General features: G+C 48.5%; 1 protein-coding gene across 2 annotated transcripts in view; it reads left to right on the top strand.

Annotated features, from left to right (window-relative positions):
• The first annotated feature begins 883 nt into the window (after positions 1-883).
• Positions 884-19,593, top strand: part of Ptgfrn (prostaglandin F2 receptor inhibitor) — a 66,484-nt gene continuing 47,774 nt past the window's right edge. Inside the window, exon 1 of one of the 2 annotated variants that reach the window (XM_051199275.1) lies at positions 884-1,046. In XM_051199275.1, coding sequence (XP_051055232.1) covers positions 899-1,046 — 148 coding nt within the window. In that variant the 5' untranslated portion in view covers positions 884-898. Of the gene's footprint in view, positions 1,047-1,368; positions 1,578-19,593 lie in introns of those variants that run through there. The other variant, XM_051199276.1, reaches the window with a different exon arrangement.

Below are 19,593 nucleotides of genomic sequence, written 5' to 3'. Positions count from 1 at the left end.
ACATTGTTGAACCACCAGGAATTTATTTATTTAGGTCTTTTGACCAAATAGGGTCTCATGTAGCCCATGCTGGTCTTGAGCTCTGTTTGAAGCCAAGGATGACCTTGAACCGATCCTACCTCTCCCTCCAAAGTGCAGTGGCTAGGCCACCCTGCCTGCTGGAAATAAATTTTTAAGAGTCTCTTTTGGAAGGCTTCACACCTGGCTTGTCACATGTCAGTTAACAGGAACGAGAAACACTTGTGGAAATCAGAACAAGAGCGATGTTCAGCACCGAAGAGGGTAGGTCCCCAGGAACATCTGTGATTTGTTTTGCATATATTAATGAAAAGCTGGGTCGAGGGGGTCACTGGATACCAGAGCCTTTTCGAGCGTCTGAATCATCCTTGTGAAGTTTTAAACAAGGAACACTGATTTTTTCCCCCAGCACTGTGGAGTCTTTTGTATTCAAATCCAAAGCACAAAACTCTATTGTGGGAGGAAAGAGTCTTTAATAGAAACCCAGCCGTGTCCACTTAAAGCAATGAATATAGTCTCACGTGGCAGACATACCATTTGAAGCACTACGGCTAATAATAGGACGGTGTGGATTTTCTTTTCTCTTTTTTTTTTTTATGGGTACCTTTGCTGGAAGTTGTTCTAATTAGTACCACAGGGATCCTGGAGAGGAAGGAGGTGGGCCAGGAGGAGGCAGGCCCACCCAACTACAGGGTGGTGGACAGTCAGGCCAGAGCCTTGATGGATCCGATGCTGGCTGAGAGAGTCCCTGCCAACTCTCCCTGGCAGGGTACATTAGGTCTCTGGACCATGAGGGGGTGAGAATTCACTGCCTTTGAAGTCCTTTCAATCCTATCTGAGTAATTATTTTTAGCAAGGGCTAAGCAGGTGGCGGGTGGCAATGCTTAACTGGGGACCAGAGGATGTACGTGTGGGTTGCTGGCTGCGAGACACTCGTGGGGATTCCACAGAGAAGGAATGCCGGACGTCCCGGGATAGGGCCCAAGCGATGAGGTTTCCAGACACTTCTTCCAGGCCAACTTTTAAAGGTCGGAGGAAAGTTTCTCGAGGGGTGGGGACCCGAGGGGAAGGCTGGGTGGGCTCGGGCGTCACCTCCCCTTTAAGCGGGTGGCCCGGGCGCCTCCCCCGTTACCTGGAGCGGGGAGGGGCTTGGGAAAGTTTGTGTTTGTTGCTGGCACAGCGCCGGGTGGGAGGTGCGGGCGGGCGGGCGGACGCCGCGGCTCTTCCCTTTTGCTTTCGGGAGGCGGCCGGGGCTGCGCCCTGTGATCGGCGGGACCGGCTCCGGGGCCGGGAGACAGCGGAGGGCGGGAGGGGAGGGGGCGGAGGGCCGCGCCGAGCCAGGTGCGCACGTCCGCGCCGGCGCTAGGCTCGCTCGGCCGGCAGGAAGAGCGGAGCAGGCGCGCGGCCCGGCGGAGCAGCCGACTCTGGAGCAGCCGGAGCTGGAGGAGGAGGAGGAGGAGCGGCGGCGGGGAAGGAGGAGGAGGCGGAGAGTCGCTCCCGCCGGCCGAGCATGGGGCGCCCGGCGCCGAGGCCGCTGCTGCTGGCGCTCCTATCGCTGGGTGAGTGCGCGTGGGGCGCGGCGGGGCTCGGGGTCCCCAGGGGGAGGCGCGGCTGCAGCACCGGGCCTGGGGCACCCGGGCTGTCCGGGGCGGCTCCCGGGAGACCCGGCTCCGGAGTGCGGGGTCCCCGGCCGGGCGGGGAACGGTGTGCGGACGCCCGGAGCCGGGTGTACATCCTCCTGGGCCCGCGCGTGGGGTACCCGGAGCCTCCCGGCCTGGCAGAGCCGGGTCTTCACGTGTGCCGGGGGAGTGGCCCGTGGCCGGTTCCCCGACAGCGCTCTCTACCTGTTGGCCGCCGGGAACCGGGCTCACCTTGAACTCCCGGCCCCGGAAGGTGCGGACGGCCCCGGCCCGCGTGCACGGCTGGGCGGAAATATGAGCCTTTGCTGTGCCCCGCCATAGCCGCGGCCGGTCCGGATCGCTCTGCACTCGTTAGCCCACGCTGAGTTGATTTTCTAGGAGAGCAAGAGAACCCAACTTCCTTTCATGAAGGTCACTGGGTGGCCCAGAGCGTTACACTGACAATCGTGTACCATCCCCGTCATTTTAGTTGTGGCCAGATCTCCCTCAGTGTTTCCTCCCAGCTTTTCTTGAAGCTGACTAGGCTCGGATTCATACACAAAGACCCGGGAGCCCTGCTTCCCCAACTTTTCTACCTGTTACTTCCCTCGTTACTGCCCCTTTCTCTTCTACCCTCCGGAAACCCTTGGTGCCTTCGGTAGTTTGGCCCAATGTCTTCCCCCCACCCTAGGAATCTTTCATGGGCTTTCCCCGCCTCTCTCCATTTTCCATTCACTCCTTACACAGACACCATCTAAACGTAGATACACACAGGGTGATCTTAACCAGCCACGAGATGTATTTATTTAGCTCCTGCCATGGTTCAGAAAGACAGATCTCCAAGTGTGGTTATATGCTTGAATCCCTGTGATCAGTGTCATCTAGGACAAGCGAAATTCCAGACCCAGCCCTGGGTTCCTTTCCAAGCATCTGCAGAAGACAGAGCTCAATCTTTTGCAGGGGCACGTGTTGTGTGTTGACTATCTCTGCCAGGCCTCAGCTGCAGATAGGCTAAATTGCTGCACTTCTGGTGGCCCTAGGGTCCCAGCGGAGGCCTCCCTCCACCACCCCCTTCCTGCTGGCATTAGGACTTTACTGTCCCAGCCCCCATGAGTCCCTGCAGCCTGCTAACTAGCCTTTCTCTCTTAGCTGCTAGTGTGATTCTTTACCTCTGAGGGGTTTTCTGGAAGTGACTCCCTCCAAGAACTCCTGGAGCCACAGTTCTTCAGCCACAGCCTATGTGCAGAAAGCACCCCAAGGTCCTCTGTGGTTTCTGATCCAAGATCTTTTAATTTTACCCTACCAGGCAGGCGCCCTACCTTTGTAAGTTGTGTATTTGTTGCACATAGCTGGGGCTTGTAGGTTGTGTATTTGTTGCACATTGCTGGGGCTTGTAGGTTGTGTATTTGCCGCACATTGCTGGGGATGGCCCACCCCATTTAATTGGCTTATGTGTCTGGGTCAAGCAGGGCCATGGCCTATGACTGCACAGATTGCACAGGGCACCACTCCCATCTGCTACTCACTTTGCGGTTTCTGTGAATGACTCTCCCTAGAGTGCTCAGTGTGCAGTCTATATATGAACCAGTGAAGAGGGTAGCATGAGGTAGAAGTTTAAAAACATGCCTTTAAGTTCGTTGGGGTTGTAGCTCTGTGGAAGAGTGCAGCATGTATATGTAGCTTTGCCTGGCTCTGGATTTCATCCTTCATTTGAAACAAAAAGAAACAAACAAAAACAAAAACACAGCTTAGGGAAATCATGGTGGTGTACTCATTCATCCAACCTTGATGAGACATAAGTAATTTTGGGAGTCACTGGCCAGTGCAGATTCATCAACAATTCTCTGAACCATTGATGTCCTGCCTGCAAACTCTGTCCCTTGGCACCACTGGGTCTGACCCTGGAGGCAGCCTCCCAGTGTCCCACCATTCTCCAGACAGACACACTGAATCTGGCAATGGAGTGTGTTGAAAATGAACAAGATCATCTTTCCTCAGGTTTTGATGGAATCTTGATGTCACTGCTCTCTGTCACTGCTACTTATATGGTGACCCTCTGTTCTGGACTTCACCTGTACCCTGGCCCTTTCTTTTGTAGCTTTTCCCAAGCACAGGTTCGAACTGCCTCCACCTTCTGAAGGAGCCTCATACCCCACTCATCCACACTCCATGCTTTCTCCAGTCTCAGCCAATGCCCTCCCTGGAAGTTCCCTGCCAGGATAACCTCTGACCTCTCATGTTGACAGTTTCCTCCAGCTTCCTTCTGAGGTCACCATTTTTTCTGATGGGTGATTTTGGGGTTCCCACCTGTGTGCATTGGGCGTTTGTGATTTTCCTACTAGGAGATGCTGCTTGCATTTGGTCCCTACTCTTTCTGCTTAAGCCATTTCATTCTAAGCACACGTTTGCTATTCATGGACTCTGTTGAGCCTTCTAGTCCTCCTACTCCTGGCCTCTTCCCTGAGTATCTCCCTTTGCTCCTGATGCTCACTTTCCCCTTGAAACTTTCTCACTAAGCTAACCATGATCAGGCCAGAAACCACTCAGTCTCACCTCCTTGCCTGTGTCTGTTCTTCATCCCTTTATTCCACATGCCATTTCTTAAGTGCTTACTCTGTCTGTGACAGAGTGTTGAGTACTGGGAGTCCCCAGCAAATGACCAGGGTATAGCAACTCATTGAGTGTTTGACTGGGCTGTGTAGACAGGTGATAAAAACAGCACAACCCCTGACACCAGCTCAACACTGGGGAGAAACAGGGAGGATTCATTTTGACTTGGGTTGGGGTTGCTTTTGCTGAAGAGGTGACATTTGAGCTGAGCCTTGAGGATAATTAGAATTTTGAAAGAAAGGATAGAAGAGCATCATGGGCTCTGGGGAAAAGCATAAAGTGTGGGTGAGTGAAGTGTGTGGCTCCTTCAGAAATGGCGTCGGAGTTCCATGTAATGAGATTGGAGGAGGGTGGGATGTTTGGAGTAGGGCACGGGGCTGTGTTATGTGGACCAGTCTGGGCTGTGAATTGTTGTCTCACTGTAGATAGCCAGGCAGCTTGTGTTTCATGTCATGGCTCCTGTTCATGACACTGAATGTCATTGTTCCTGGGTCTTACATCCCCACCTGCTTATCCCCCAGGGGCAGGGAACCCATTGGTCTTGCTTTGCTTTCTGTCCTCTTAATGATAGGGATGTAACACATAGGGGTGTTTGACTAACTGAACTCCGATAAATGGGTATGTCCTTTCCATTGTGTGGGAACTAAATAGTCATGGAAAGTTTGCTGGGTGAGATTAACATGACAGGAAGAGGCTCAGTTCTTAACTGGTGTGCAGCATGAGACCTAGAGGTTGTGGAGAGTGATTAATATATTCTCTACAGTTTAAAAAAATGCAAATCCACTGAAATAGCTTTTAAGTGACAAAAGCATCACATCCATATTTTCAATTCAACTGCTGTAAAGGAGTATTATGCTAATTAAGCAGGTTAAACTGCCTTAACACACTCCTGTCATAGTGGTTCAAACAATAGGACATTTTTTTTTTCTTTTTTTTCTATTTTCTGTAACAGTGGCCGGGGAAAGCTTGCATGTGCTTGTTTCCCTGAAGCTCTTCTGGTTCCAGGTTGGTGACCCTTTAGCGTCTGATTTTTAGTGTCACTCTGTTTTCCATGCTTACTTTCCCAGCCCCTCAAAGGAGGGAAGCAGCTGGGATATTATAATGGATACTTCATCGGCCAAGCTTGGAAGTGACATCATTTCTGTGCACATTCCATTGGAGACAATTTAGTTCCATGTCACACTAGCTGCAAGGGAAGCTGAAAAGGCACAGAGGAACCTGGCAGCCATCTGCCGGCTACTGTAGAAAACGGAAGGATGGATTTGGGATTTGGAGGGGCACCAAGCAGTCTTTGTCAATTATGGAAGATGCATGGTGCAAGATAAACCAAGGCCTTTCTTTATTGGTGGTACTAGAGAATGAAACCAGGGCCCGTACTCTACTCCTGGGCCTTATTCACAGCCTTGTTCTTTGCTGGTGACTTCTGTGAGGGCTTTGCAACCTGAAAGGCACAGAGTACCAGTAACTATCACTTTGGAGTTAGGCTCTTGGATCCATTCTGTCAGTCATCAAATCTCGGAAAAGGGCTCAGTTATTGGGGAACCAGTGCCCAGAACAGTGAAATAACAGGTTCAATCACGTCTGGACTCCATCCTGTCTATGCTGAGGATCGGCTGACCATGATTCCCCATGCCCATATGCTGCAGATTGTTTGAGATTAATTTAGGTGAAGAAAAGATGATTATGCTTAGAAAACAAAGCTGTAATTAAAATTAGGATCTGGGGTATGCAGGGCCCAGGTGCAATCCAGAAGGGAGTAGTGGTGTCAGCATGCTGTCACAGTCTGCAGCCCTTGCAGGTCCTCATGCCTGCTCAGAGGACTGGGACTGAAATGAAGCTTGCTGCTCCACAGGGCACTGGATAAGGAGGAAGGCTCACAGGAGAAACGCACGAATCCCTCTAGCTTAACAGCCTTTGAAGTGCTGTGGTCTTCAGAGATTCCTTGGCACTTATTTCAGCCTTGTTAACAGAATTCCTGTATCTGCCAAGCTGATTAATGCCTGCCCTGGCTATAATTATTCTTATTAGCCTGCTGGATAGGAGCTGTAGCTGTCGGTGATATTCCTTACGAGGCATTTGGGCCAGGCGCCTTTTATATGGCTATTTGGTTTTAGTGATGAGCTGCTGAGCTGATTCCTCTCCCTGTAGCTGAATCTATACTTGCATATCGGCGCTGCATCTGGCAGTGAATAAAGTGTGGGCTTGTCTGTCGGAGTGTGTCTGCATCTCACTTTATCAAATGAAGTTAGTGGAAGCTGTCAGGACCAGTTCATAGCTGTTTGGTTTAATTGCATTGGTTTCTTTAAGGCAGGGCTGCTAGGCCATTTGACTCTGCTTTGGGAAAAATAACTCGAACTGGCAAAAAAAAAATCCTAAATAATTTATCTTTTGGAAAAGACGAAGTGCTGGAGTTAGCACAGTCGGTTTTCTTTTTTCTTTCTTTTAGATTTTGGACTACCCCCCACCAACACATAACACACCAGTTGTAGATGTTGGGAAGCACCAGCAGCTTCAGACCCAGTGGCAAATGCTGTCACATACTAACAGTGTGATTTCCAGGAGACAAAGACAATGGAAGTGTATGCTTCTCTTCTTTGAATGCTGATTTCTCTAGGTGTTCCCTGAGTGTTTGTGCTGGGTTATGGAGTCGCTAAGTGGCATGATCACATTTAAGCATGACATTCTGACTTTCTACCTGTAGTCTGTTTTACACCTCCATATGAACGTGGAACATGGAAGCGTTGACATCACTAAGAAGGTCTCAGAGGCTGCTCTGCCTTGGGTGGATCTGGCAGAGTTGCCTCACAGGTTCAAGGTTCACTGCTGAATGCGTGCTGCCATGGAATCTAAATGACATGGAGGCTCTTTGCAGACAGAGAGGTTACGTCTCAGACCTTAAAAGCCACCACGAGCCAAGAATATCTTGGAAATGGTTCTTCCTTGTTCTTGCTTATAGCTGGAGTAGGCCAGTATTTCACAGCCTGGCGGCTGGTGTGAAGGGTCCTTGTCAGTTTCATGTGGGTTGTAAGTGTATCTGTATTGTGGTGGCCAGCCCTGGGAGCCCGAGATACTATCATTGCTGGGGGCAGTGATGAAGGCTAGTGAATATCCCTTTCACTTAGGGAGTCGCAGCACTCCTACCCATACCTCAGGATGAGCTATTTGGAGATGGAAACAGAGTCAGATTTGGTGTATCTGCTGCTAATCCCAGCTTTGTGGAGACAGACACAAGAGGTTCAAGGCTAGCCTGAGCTGTGTAGGGAGGCTTTGGGACTGGGGAAGCAGAAGAAGAAAGGGAAGGGAAGGGAAGGGAAGGGAAGGGAAGGGAAGGGAAGGGAAGGGAAGGGAAGGGAAGGGAAGGAAGAGGTCAAGCACCTTAGTGGCATAGCATGTTTGTCCATCCAGCAGATCCTGAGCCAAGAGTAGGTTACACAGGTTAGTATCTTGAGTGCTGGGGACTCTGAAGTGACCAGAGCAAGGCAGATTCAGATCTCTCCTATATATGGTGGCACAAAGTATACTAGATGTGGGGTTAGGGCCTTCACAGAAAGTGGGTCCAAGAGCTGGTTTGACAGCAGATCGGACGGGAAGTTCTAGAAGTAGTCATCATAGGGTTGGGAAAAGAGCCATGAGAGCACCCTGTTGGAAATGAAGCAGAGATGAGTAGGAGCTTGCTAAAGAGGGAGTCGGGGCAGAAAGTGCTGCTGCTGCAAACCAGAAGGATAAAGAGAAAAGTGTGGGGCTGCTGTGGAGGTTCTCGCCCGTGAATGCAGCCCTCACAAGGCTGTCCTTGGGTTAGGACACTGACGTTTGACCTTGCAGTAAAGGTGTGTTTGAAGGCAAATGCTGAGGAGTAAATAGGCAAGGGAAGACATTCTTGACACAGAGGCTGTCACCTGTCCTCTCATGGGGTGCCAACTAGAAGATCCCTGTGGAGGTGGCATCTATCCAACATGACCCAGGGGACACTAGCATGTGGAAGAGCCTCCTGGGAAACCACGTGGAAAGGGGAATGTGAATGACTGAGTCCTGGGTGGGAGCGGGGACAGTGAAGTGGAGCCCGAGGCAAGTCCCTGGCTTTGCATGGTCCAAGAAGAGTTGGGGAGGTACAAGCAGAGTATGTGAGGAGTGGTTTCGTGTGGAACATGGACCCAGCAGTCCTCTCAGCCTTTGAAACCCCAGAGTGTCTCCCACAGCCCCCAGACTTTGTATGAAGACGTTTTCTATATGTTTAAAGTCCGGATGTTATCTACTGTCTGGGTCAGTAGAAGTAACTTTCTCCCTGATGGCTATTTTTATGGGTGTGTGTGTGTGTGTGTGTGTGTGTGTGTGTGTGTGTGTGTGTGTGTGTGTGTGTGAATGTTAGGCTTCCTGCCCCTCAAGCCCTAGGGATCCACCTGTCCTCATTGCACCAACACACCTGGCTTTTTACATGAGTACTAGGAATCAAACTCAGGTCTTCATGGTTGCATAGCAAATATTCAACTTACTGAGCCATCTCATTAGCTCCCTTGGGCGGGCTTTTGAAAATTAGTTAAAAAGAAAGAAAAAAAGAAAGAAAAGTGTTTGTGGTGCTGGGCATCACACCCAAGACTTTATACAGCCCATCTGTGCCATTGTGTGAACCATCTCTTTTCTGTCTTATTTACCTAAGAAGGCTTCAGCCACTTGTTACAAATGATTACATGTATGCCATAAAAACTATTTCTGTACCTTACCCATCCCACCCCAACTCCCAACTGCAAATAACTTACATGGAAAGAAAATACCTGGTTTAGGCTTTGGAACCAGCCCTCCTTTGAACCATGCCTCCTTCACTGTGGGCGGCTATAGGTGAGTTTCTTTGCTACTTTGAACTTCACTTTCCATCTCTGGGAAATGGGAAGAATGTCTCTCTGGTAGGACTGTCATCAGTATAAAAATTATCTTTAAAATGCAAGTATTTCACTTAATACATATACATTCCTAGTGTTGTCTGGGACCATAGTAGCTCCCCGTGCAATCTCCAGATCCACTCTAATGTGTTGAATCTGAATCTGCATTTGAGCGTTTTCCTAGGAGGCTCAAATGCACACCGATGGGTGGAAAGTCCTAGTCTGTAAGGGTCTTAGCACACAGAATATATGGCAGCCCAGCTTTCTCAGCACCAAGGTAAAGGTCATGACAGTGATAGGTGTGGGTTAGTGCTGGGCTTTGTGGATGTAGGAGGCATTTAGTTAGCAATAAATGATGAGGAGAGTGTGGGCATGCACTGGAAGCTGCCAGCTTGGTTTTGTGTTTAATCCACAAAATTTGGCACGTAGGAGGGATGACATCATGTCTTTCCATGGAATGAGGTTAGAAGGATAGGGGACCAAGGACTCGAGGGAACCGCTGAGAGCATCATAGGGAAGGTTGGCCAAGGAAAGCAAGTGGGACAGACAAGTGAACAAAGCGTCAAGACAGAGGATGTGAGGATCCAGAGTCTAAAATCTTCAACATAGAGCTCTGAGGGTGATAGATGGGGCAGCAGCCATCAAGTGAGCATTTATTCAGTCTTTCTGCTGTTTTGATTGCTTAGCGCTAATACCAGACTAGGCTGCGCCTTGGGTACGTAGGCAAGAGCCATGCTATGTTTTAGAAGCCCCAGTTCCAGAGGTGGTAGGGAAAATGGTAAAAACTGGTGACTGCAGTGAGTTGGGGCAGGGGAACAACCAATATGCGGATTCTCTAGGAAGTCCCTTCTCTCCTTCTCTATAGTGTGTAGTGTATACCAGGCATTGCACTGTCTTGTTGAGTAGGCTTTGTAACTGCACCAGATTGGTCCTGTTATTAACCCCACCCAATAGGTGAGGGAACTGAGACTCAGTGAAATGAATTGCTCAGGGTCACACTGTAAGTAACAGCTGATGAAACAAACTCACGCATCCTTCAAATGGATGTTACACGCAGGGAGGACCTAACACGTGCTAACAGTCGTCTCACTGTCTTTTAAGACCCAAGGCTTGGACCCTGGTCTCATTCCTTCTCCTCACTAGTTTCTTGACCTTGAACAAAATGCTGAGTAGCTCTTAGCCCCTGTAAAAAGGATTAGTTTAGCTGGTCCTGAAGGGTTCCCTTCCATCTCCAGACTTCTCTGAGCATGCTGACTCCTGCTGTTGGCCATATGGGTCTCTTGGTTGGCCTGGCTTTGCTGGCCCTTTGCCAGCTTCCTCAGCACTGCAGCCCATGCCTGGGTGGTGTTTCTCCCTTGCCAGGCCTGGGGCTGGTCCCTGGTTGGTGCCACCGAGGGCTCTGGATATTGTCTGCTGTTCTGTCCGTGTAGCAGCAGCTGCTCCTCATTTACTGTGCTGTGAAATGGGATCTCCTAAGTTCTCTAGGGTTCTGGGGATCTCATCCCCAGGAAACCGGGGCTTCCAGACTGATTGCTAGCCACAACACAGAAATGATAAAACCCACACCGTCTTTGAAAGTGGCTGATGTTAATTATGTTACTGCCTTTTTATTTGTTGGTGGTGTAAGTTTTGATTGAGAATATTCAGTGTCCGTAGGTTGGGATTATGTGATTAAGTCCCAGCCTTCCGAAATGCAACCTGTATTTTCTTCTCCCTTTATCCTTTGGGTCTCGTGCAGAGCCTGATTGATGGCTCTGCCCTGCAGGAATGTGCTTGCCCGTGTGCGCTTACCCAGCTGCTGCCCTCTCGCCTGTTCTGCGCTCTGCTTCCCTCCTCCCTCCTGACCATGCTGGCTTCAAATTGCAAGGTGTCCCTGCTCCAGCCTCCCAAGGACCGCAAGCATGTGTTACCATGTCCAGTACAGCAAGAAGGGTATTTAGATGCATCTAAACATTGACACTGTTCTGGATTTGACACCCTTCCTGAAGGGGTAGGAGAGTTCAAATCCTGACCCCCCTTCCACTCATACGAGCTCTAATTGGCTAAATGTGCCCTGGTGTTTCTGGGGGTTTTCCTTCTTTCTTGGTCAGAAAGGGGAAAGTTCAAGATAACTGCTCAGGGTCATCCATTGAGGGATGTATCATAGAAAGCTCGTGAGATACTGGTAGGGTCCCGTGCTTCTGGCCTATGACTTGATGTGTCTAGGCTGTTGTCCAGTCCTCCCTGGCTGTTTTGAGGTGCAGTTAAGTTCAGCAATGTTATGTCACTTGTCTTGTGTGTTGATACTGACCAAGAGATACCCTGCTGGGAGTGAATTCTGTGTGCTAATAGCTTACTACTTTTCCCTACTCTAGAGGTGATAGGGTTGGACCTGCTTTTTAAAAGCATTGTCACCCACGATGACCAGTGGCAACATCGGACTTGGTGTTGATCCAGGGTGTTGCCTCTTAGCTTATATTGCAATGAGGAGCTAAAATAAATAAATAAATAAAAACCCACTTGGCACAGCTATTCATTTTTCCATTTTCTGAAAGCTGGCACATCCAAATGTTTTTTATTTATTAGAAGACATTACAGTCTGTCATCCTTGATTGAGAAATCCATACAGTAAATCCAAGTTAAGACAATGATGCTTGACCCAGGGCTGGGTACATGGCGGGCACTTTGTCATATCAGTCAGTGGGCACGGCTGTGGCTCTAGAAGGAACAAATGATTTGTGCCTGACTGCTAGTCTCCTCTGCAGTGCAGGGCATTCCTGCTTTCCCTCAGCAGCACCAGGAAATATTTATCATGTTCCTAACACTGTGACGCATTTCAAAGGAATTAAGTGCAGTCCCAAGGAGAAAAGAAGCAAGTTGTAGCTGAACAGAGGGGTGGATCCTAGGTGCTTTATCGGAAGGCTGTGCATGTGGGGCTCTCAGAGTTAAAGGGGTGTACCAGGGCCAGGAGCTGTTATCATGGAACAGTGTCACAGAGCAGGTGGTCCAGAGAGCAGAAAGGTGGGGAACTGACCACTGGGAGGAGATGAATGTGTCCAGCTTGGCATCCCATTTAGGGATTAGCTGATTTAAGCTGAGAAAGTAAGAGACCTCAGGGGCTGTGGATATTAAACTCTGGGAAGGGGAGTGGGTGGAGAGGAAGACCGTGTATAAAGTCACCCTGAAAGGTGTTGGCAGCATTGTCAGCACCCACAGAGCATTCTGAACCACGTGCACACACGGCACGTGAAGTCTTCTGGGGCTTCCAGGAAGCAAGCCTGTTAAATGAAGGTGATAAGTCAAGCCATAAGCCTGTTTTGGGTTGTTTCTTATGAGGAAAACAGCTCACCAAACAATTACTGATGTTCCCCTTAGGTCGTTTAACACAGTGTTTCTTCAGAGGGCTATCACCCGTTGGAACGTTAGTTGGTTTTCCACGTTAACAAGGTTTATGTAGTCATGTAGCGTATTTGTTGGAGTCCCACTTTAATAACCATTTACCCCACAAACAGGTTTATCTGAAGCATTAGTATGAATCCAGGAAGTGCAGTGTGGTGCCTGATGTATAAGTGATTGGAGTTGTTCTTCTCTTTGGGCATCCCTGAGGGTTACAGAGGCAGGGAGGCTTCTGGCTCATCTGAGTGTGTAATGGCTTGAGTCTTTGTATGGTTGGACTTACTTATATTCTTTGAAAGTAGCTCTGAGCTATGTGTATATTATATATAGAATTCATATGGTACACACACACACCCATATGTGAAAACCGAGGTCCTGTTTTTCTTAACAGGGGTTGTCTATGAGCCCTGTCTGTCTGACTGTCAGTCTTTGGTTTTGTATTGGAAATTGAACCTTGAATTTAACCCAGGCTAAGACAGCACTGTCCTTAGGCACCACAAGCACACAAACATGCCACACACAAACACACAAGCGTATGCACAGTGAGAAAGTCTCTGTCCTTCCTGTGGATCGCCTCTGTTCTTCTCTTGGCAGCTTATGTGTAAGACACACCACTCTTGGATTCTCAGTATTTCCCTTTACTGTTCCCACCCTTCCTCCCTTTGTGCAGCCTCTCCCACTCCACAACAGTGTCTGCTCCCCCCATACACTCCGAGCCTCATCCTGATGTCCACAGAGAAGGGAAGACTTCCTTTACCCCAGTGCTTGCTTCCAGCACCTTGGGGCTGGGTTGGTCCCAACCACAGACCGTCTGCTTGTCATCACTGCTGTAGCAAGCAGCCAGCTCCAAGCCACGTCTCAGGGTAGGGCAGCGAGGCTGTGGCCTGCAGCCTGTGCCACATCTGTCGGCCTCATTCAAACCCGTTATTTGTTATCTACCCTGTGCCCATCATTATTCTAGAACCTGGGGCACATAAGGACATAGACATGGTCCCTTGACTCCTTAACTAACAGATCTGACATCCATGGGTGGAGAGGTGGCATTGGAGAAATGTCCAAGGATTGTTAAAGACTGAAAGTTTAAAAGCAGTTAAGGAAATTGGGGAGCATCCTACTACTTCAGGTAGAGGTGCTTTTGCAGAAAGGCTAAGAAAGCAGGTGTGTACACAGGTTTTTTTCTTGGGCCATGAGCTCTTATTAATTATGAAAACTTGGCCTTAACTTTAGGCTTGTTTCTAACTAGTTCTTACAGCTCAAATTGACCTGTTCCTATTAGTTTTTGTGTTGCTGCATGCCTCGTGGCTTTTACATGTCTTCCTGCACGTCCTGCGTCCTCTCCATCTCTTCTGGCATGTCGCCCCCACCTAGATTCATCTCTTCTTTTTTCTCTGCTCTCAAGTCCCACTTAACCTCTTCCTGCCTAGTTTCTGGCAGTTTAGCTCCTTATTAAACCAGTTACAGTGACACATCTTCACACAGTGTAAAGGGATATTCCACAACACAGGTGTGCTTCTTTGCCCAGTTGTGTCACTGCTGGGATCAGCTGTGCATCTGTCCAGACATTTCTAAAGCCCTTAGTGGCATGTCCATAGAGAGACCCTTTCATTAAGGCCCCGAAGCACCCAGGTATTAGCTGTTGCTATCTCAGAGATGAGTGCTATGACGTGGTGGCGATTTGGTGTTGAGATTATTGGGACTGGCAGGATGTCACTTGCTGTGGTGCTTGTAGCCCATCTCATTGACCATGCCATATGTCATACTTGCTCCAGACATGTGCCCTTCACTTTCGGTGATGAGCTCAGCCAAGAGCTTGGTTGAAAATGTCTTAGTGAGGGGCTGTTTCTAAAACTGATGAGAGTAAGTACTCCTGTTAACACACCTGGATGAGGAACCAGGGTTCAGTATGCCTTTGAAATTCCAGGAACTCATGGAGATTGGAATGGCCATAGTTACTTCATCATCAGGCTGGGCTGGGGATGTGATGTCCTTCTGTCCCTCTAGGTCTCACATCCAGTGAGGAAGACAGACTGCCTCAAGCTTGGAATGCTGGTGTGTGGGCTGGCTACCTACAGCCACTTTCTGAACTCTCCTGGGTGGGCACTGAGGGGTCAGCAGTGTGGACTCATTGGAGCTCATTAAGTCATGACCTTCAGTAGGTTTTGTCTGGCTGAGAAGGTTTTCCAAGCAGATGGAAGAATGCAGGGGAAGAAATATCCTGATTTATAAGTGCTTCTTGACTTTTTTGTTTTGTTTAATGTGTGATGTTTTGTTTGTTTGTTTTTTAGACATGTTTCCCTATGTAGGCCAGGCTGGTTCTGAATACATTATATATCCCAGACTGGCCTTGAATTTATGATCCTTCTGTTTCCACCTCCCAAGTCCTGGGATTACAGGTGTGTACCATCCCATCTGAATGTTGGCTTTGGTTGAATAAAAACAAGCTTGCAGCTGCAGTAAGAGGTGACTTGTAGGCAGAGTGTACAGCTGAGAAGAGCCATGCATGTAGCCCAACACAAAATCATAAACTTAAAACACAATAGCTTTTTCTTTTGAATTTATTTATTTATTGGTGACTAGATCACATGGTTCCTGAGCTTGGGCTTTATTGAAGTCATTGTTCTCTGTCAAAAGGTTGGGCGTGCCTAGATGTAGGATATTTACAGGGAAAAGGCTGAGGATGGAGAAAATGCCATACAATTGAGAGTCCCACGCATCACCTGAAATGCTTTAGATCCCTCTGTTCTTTTAATTACGTGAGGCTTTTCTGATTGCATGGTCTTGCTGTCCCCAGCTGTGCTCTAGTACTGTCCCATCCATTGACCAACAAGGGTCCTATCAATTCATATGACTCTATATACAATAGGTGTGCAGTAAAGAGTTTGTGAATGCAAGGCATTTTCATTCCTATCTCAGTGATGTAATCTTTTCTTTAAAAGCCATGCAGACAAACCCAGAATCTCTCCATTGAATTCCTTGCATGGCAGTCACACTCAGCTCTTTACTGAGCCTCATCAGGGAAGCTGGCATAGACCCCATGCCACTCACAGTACCTGGCACAGTCTTTGAACCTCAGGAACAGGTTCTAGGTCTTTCTGGGGAGGAGAGAGACACCAGTCAGAAAGAGGAGAGACTGGTTCAAGAAATAGCAAGATGAAAACGCTAACCAGGTACTGAGTGGGGGAGGCTGGCCCCAGAGTCAGCTCAGGTGTCTTTCATGCCCATTTGCAAGTTCAAGCTCAGTGTTATCCTGTGCTCTTTAAGCACGCAGCTCAGAGGAGGACCAGGTGTTCACACAGAACTTGGCAGGCAATGCTGGCCGGTTTGTACGTGGAGAGGCTTGAGAATGGCTGAGTAGTGAGGGATGCTAGGCTGTGCCTGGGCCCCCAGCAGCTGTTAGTTTTGTAGACTGTGTTGAACTAATCCTGGTGGGTAGATGGTACTTAGGTCTTGTCTGTCTATGGTCCATGAACAGAATCATTTTAAATCATCTTATGTTTACTGGCTTACTCTGTTTAGTCAATGGTACAGGTTGCCTTGAAGTGGCTTTTCTACATCTCTCTCTCTCTCTCTCTTTCTCTCTCTTTTGTAAAAATTATCATTTGGTCATGTGACATTTTGGAACCTCAATTGCCTTATTTAACCCTCCATGGGGAGTATATAATCATGTGAGCAGTTTACAAACTGTAGGGAGCCGGGCTCTATCAGGTTGTTCTGGTTGGTTCTGAGTCTTTAAGGGTACAGATGTCTACTCAACACTTGGTTAAGTTCCAGCAGGGAAGTGGAACCACTATGAATATTATGGAATAGAAGCTATAGTTCATACAGCTAAGGGAGTCTGAAAGAGGAGTTGGAAGGCCAGGAACCAGTCATCAATTGGCCCTCCTGTGCTTGGGTGGGTGGGCAAGTTGAGGACTATGGAGGAATCTGGGACCAAGTAGTATGGTGTCTCCTGAGGAACTGATGTGGGGACCTGAAAGTCTCTACCTCACTGCTTACTTCTGAGCTTGCATCCAAGTACCCAGGAGCCTTGGGGTCCATAAGAGCAACATCTGGGAAGAAGCAGAAGAGAAGGATCAAGACAGGCTGAGCTCAGACGTACTTGTAATCGTCTCCCTGCCTGTGGCTGGGGAGGCGGTTAGGGGTTCTGCTCTGTCTCCCCTGCCTGCAGCTCAAGACCACCAGAGCAGAAGACCTGCAGCTTTCCCCCTACAGCCCAGATCTCACGTGAAGCTCTGTCTTGTCCAACTCTAACCTGGAGTTACAAAGAGAAGAGGATTCTGGAAAATGTAGTTTGGGCTTAGCCAAGTTGACACAGTCTAAGCCCCACAGTTTCTTAATGTAGCATTAAAGATTCATATGTCTTCAGCCTGCCACAGTCTCTCCAAGTCCCCATAATTGGAAGCACTGTCAGGTTGTGTTCAGTTAGCTATTGTTCCAGTCTCTGAGATAGGGCCTGAGAGCTGCTTCCTCGGCTGTGGTGGCCCTCCATCTTTGACAGCCTTCCTTATCATTGTTGTCTGTGATGCAGAAGGTAATGGTTACCCAGGCAGAGGAAGCATTGATTGTAAAGAACCCATTAGTTTTAGTTCAGGTGTTTACAGAAGTCTCCTGACAGCTACTTCCTTTTCCTCTTGTGACCCAAGGAATGTAGTCTGAAGGCTAAGAGATTTCTGGGTATAAATGACAACAGAGAACTTAGGACCTGGGAACTACCATGCAAATGTTGAGAGAACAAGGTTTCACTCTCTGGACCACTTGTCTTCATCCTTGTAGCCTGTTAGTAAACCCCCTCCCCCTTCCAGGTACCTAGTGGACATTTCAACCTGTCTGAACCTCACTGGTTTTCTAGTGTTTTCCTTTGGAAAATGGTTTTTTACTGGCTATAAGCATGTGCCTGTTCAGCCTCCCCATTCACCCTGCCAGGTCTCAAGGGTTCAGTGGGAATAATGACCCCGCCTAAAGCCCCCTTCATCAAACCTTGTGGATGGGAATGCTCTCGATTTTGTTTTGTTTTGTTGAGCCCCACAGCACTTGTTAGCACTTCTCTTTATTATACTGCATACCCCTCAGGACTCCAAGCATCCCTCGGTCTAGCACAGGGGTTGCTTGCACTGTAGTTATTTATTGAATTAATAATTTGTGTCTGTCTGGTGTTCCTTAGTGAGTACTTTTGATCATTTTCTTGTTGTTGTGACCAAATACCAACAAGAAACCATTTGAAGAGAGGAGGGTCCATGATGGCGGGTGGCAGGTGGCCCTGTGGCAAGAGCACTCATCTGGCACTCTTCACCATGTCGCTTCTCTGTGGGGCAAGAGGTAAAGAGCACACAAGGTGGAGAGCCAGACTGTACTTCCACAGCCTTTTGAAAGCCACTGTTGTGTTCACACACATGAGCACAGAGGAGACATTGCGTGTTCAAACCACAACAGTGAGGTCTTAGCCGGACTTTCTGTTTTTAAAAGGCCCATTCTAGTAGAGCCATATTTGCTTTGGGATGGCATTTTTGAAGTACTGGCCATGTGTGACTTTATTTCACATTCTCTGCTGGCTGTAACTTGTTTAATGTGTACATTGCAGCATTCCCATCACTTAGGGACGGTCTCGATGAACATTGGCATGTTTCCTCGATGCCAGGTCTCTCAGAGGCAGACAAAGGATTTCATTTGTTGAGGCAGGAACTCCGGCAGATGCATTCACGATATGGTTTGTAAGTTTGCTTCTGTGTGTGCTCCTGTCTAGTTCACACAAGGACTGGGACATCCCTGTAGGACTCTGTGGGCACCTGGTCTCCTGCAAGGGCGGCTGGGGAAGAGCAGTTTCAGTGCCTTTGACACCATGAGCTCCGTCCCCATGTCAGGGCTCAGCTTTGCCTGTACACTGTCATCGTAGCAGCCGATACATATCTTACAAATGGCTCCAACTGAAAACCAGATGATAAAAATGTGAGCAATAATAGGAACAGATTGCAAGAATGCTTTGTAACTAGGCCACACTCTGCAGGTCTTGATTTAGAATAATGTTGATGATAACCCAAGAAATAAAATTATTTCCCGTGGCTATCAGGGGGAGGTAGGAAGCGATCAATAAATAAAGCTTGGTCTTTATCGTCTCATCTCTCTTAACGATTCCAGCCCTTGCCGATGGGACTTACTGCTGCACGTGTGCGCATGTGTCGTTGTTTACCTTGAAAGCATAAGCCTTGCCTGGCATTTCCTGTCTCTCCTCAGCTATTCCAGATACAGCAAACCTGAAGGCATCTAATTACTTTCTTGAGTATTCAAAAGGGAGGGAAATGGTAATCTGGAAAGTCAGCTCTCCATTGTTAGCTGTCTGCTGCTGAAATGTCAGAGCCTTGGGCTTCCAGGCACCCTTCCGAGAGGACTTGAGATAACAGCTGGTATTACCTTTCGCTCGCGCGCCCACGCGCACACACACATACACACACACACACACACACACACACACACACGTGTGTGTGTGTGTGTGTGTGTGCGCGCGTGACACGTGTGTGTGTGTGTGTGTGTGTGTGTGTGTGTGTGTGTGTGTGTGTGTTAGAGTTGGCATTACTTACCAAAACTGAAAGTGGGGAAAAAAGTCAAGAAACTTAAAATTATTTTTCATTTTTTTCTTGATGTGTATGTGTGTGCACATGCTTGTGTGAGTGTCCTGGAGTCCAGAAGAGGGAGTCAGATACCTTGGAGTTACAGACTTGTGAGCCACCCACAGTGGGGACTGGGAACCAATGAGCTGTCTTACCAACCCCCTGGAATTATTTTGACAAGATTCTTTTTGCATTTCTCACCTATTTACTTATTAGAAATTTACTCTCCTTGTCTCCTGTTGCTTTGTTGCTTACCTGCTTCATATTGCCATTGGGGAATAGGAAAAGTTTCAGAAGGAATGTCTAGCTGTTAAGCTCCTTCCCTCAGAGCACACAGAACCACCAGGGGCAGAACCAGCCCAGCTTGTGGTTGCATGATAGCTCCTCAAAGCTCCTGGGTTGGGGCTCTGTCCCTCATAAGCTTCCTGGTGTCCCTCCAGTCACCTAATTTCTAGTCTGCCACAGGCTGGAAATACCTACCTCCTGGAGTGTTTG

Source organism: Phodopus roborovskii, unplaced genomic scaffold, assembly GCF_943737965.1.
Source record: "Phodopus roborovskii unplaced genomic scaffold, PHOROB, whole genome shotgun sequence".
NCBI lineage: Eukaryota > Metazoa > Chordata > Mammalia > Rodentia > Cricetidae > Phodopus > Phodopus roborovskii.
The sequence above is the reverse complement of the archived record's forward strand: the minus strand, read 5'-3'. Positions and strand labels throughout refer to the sequence as shown.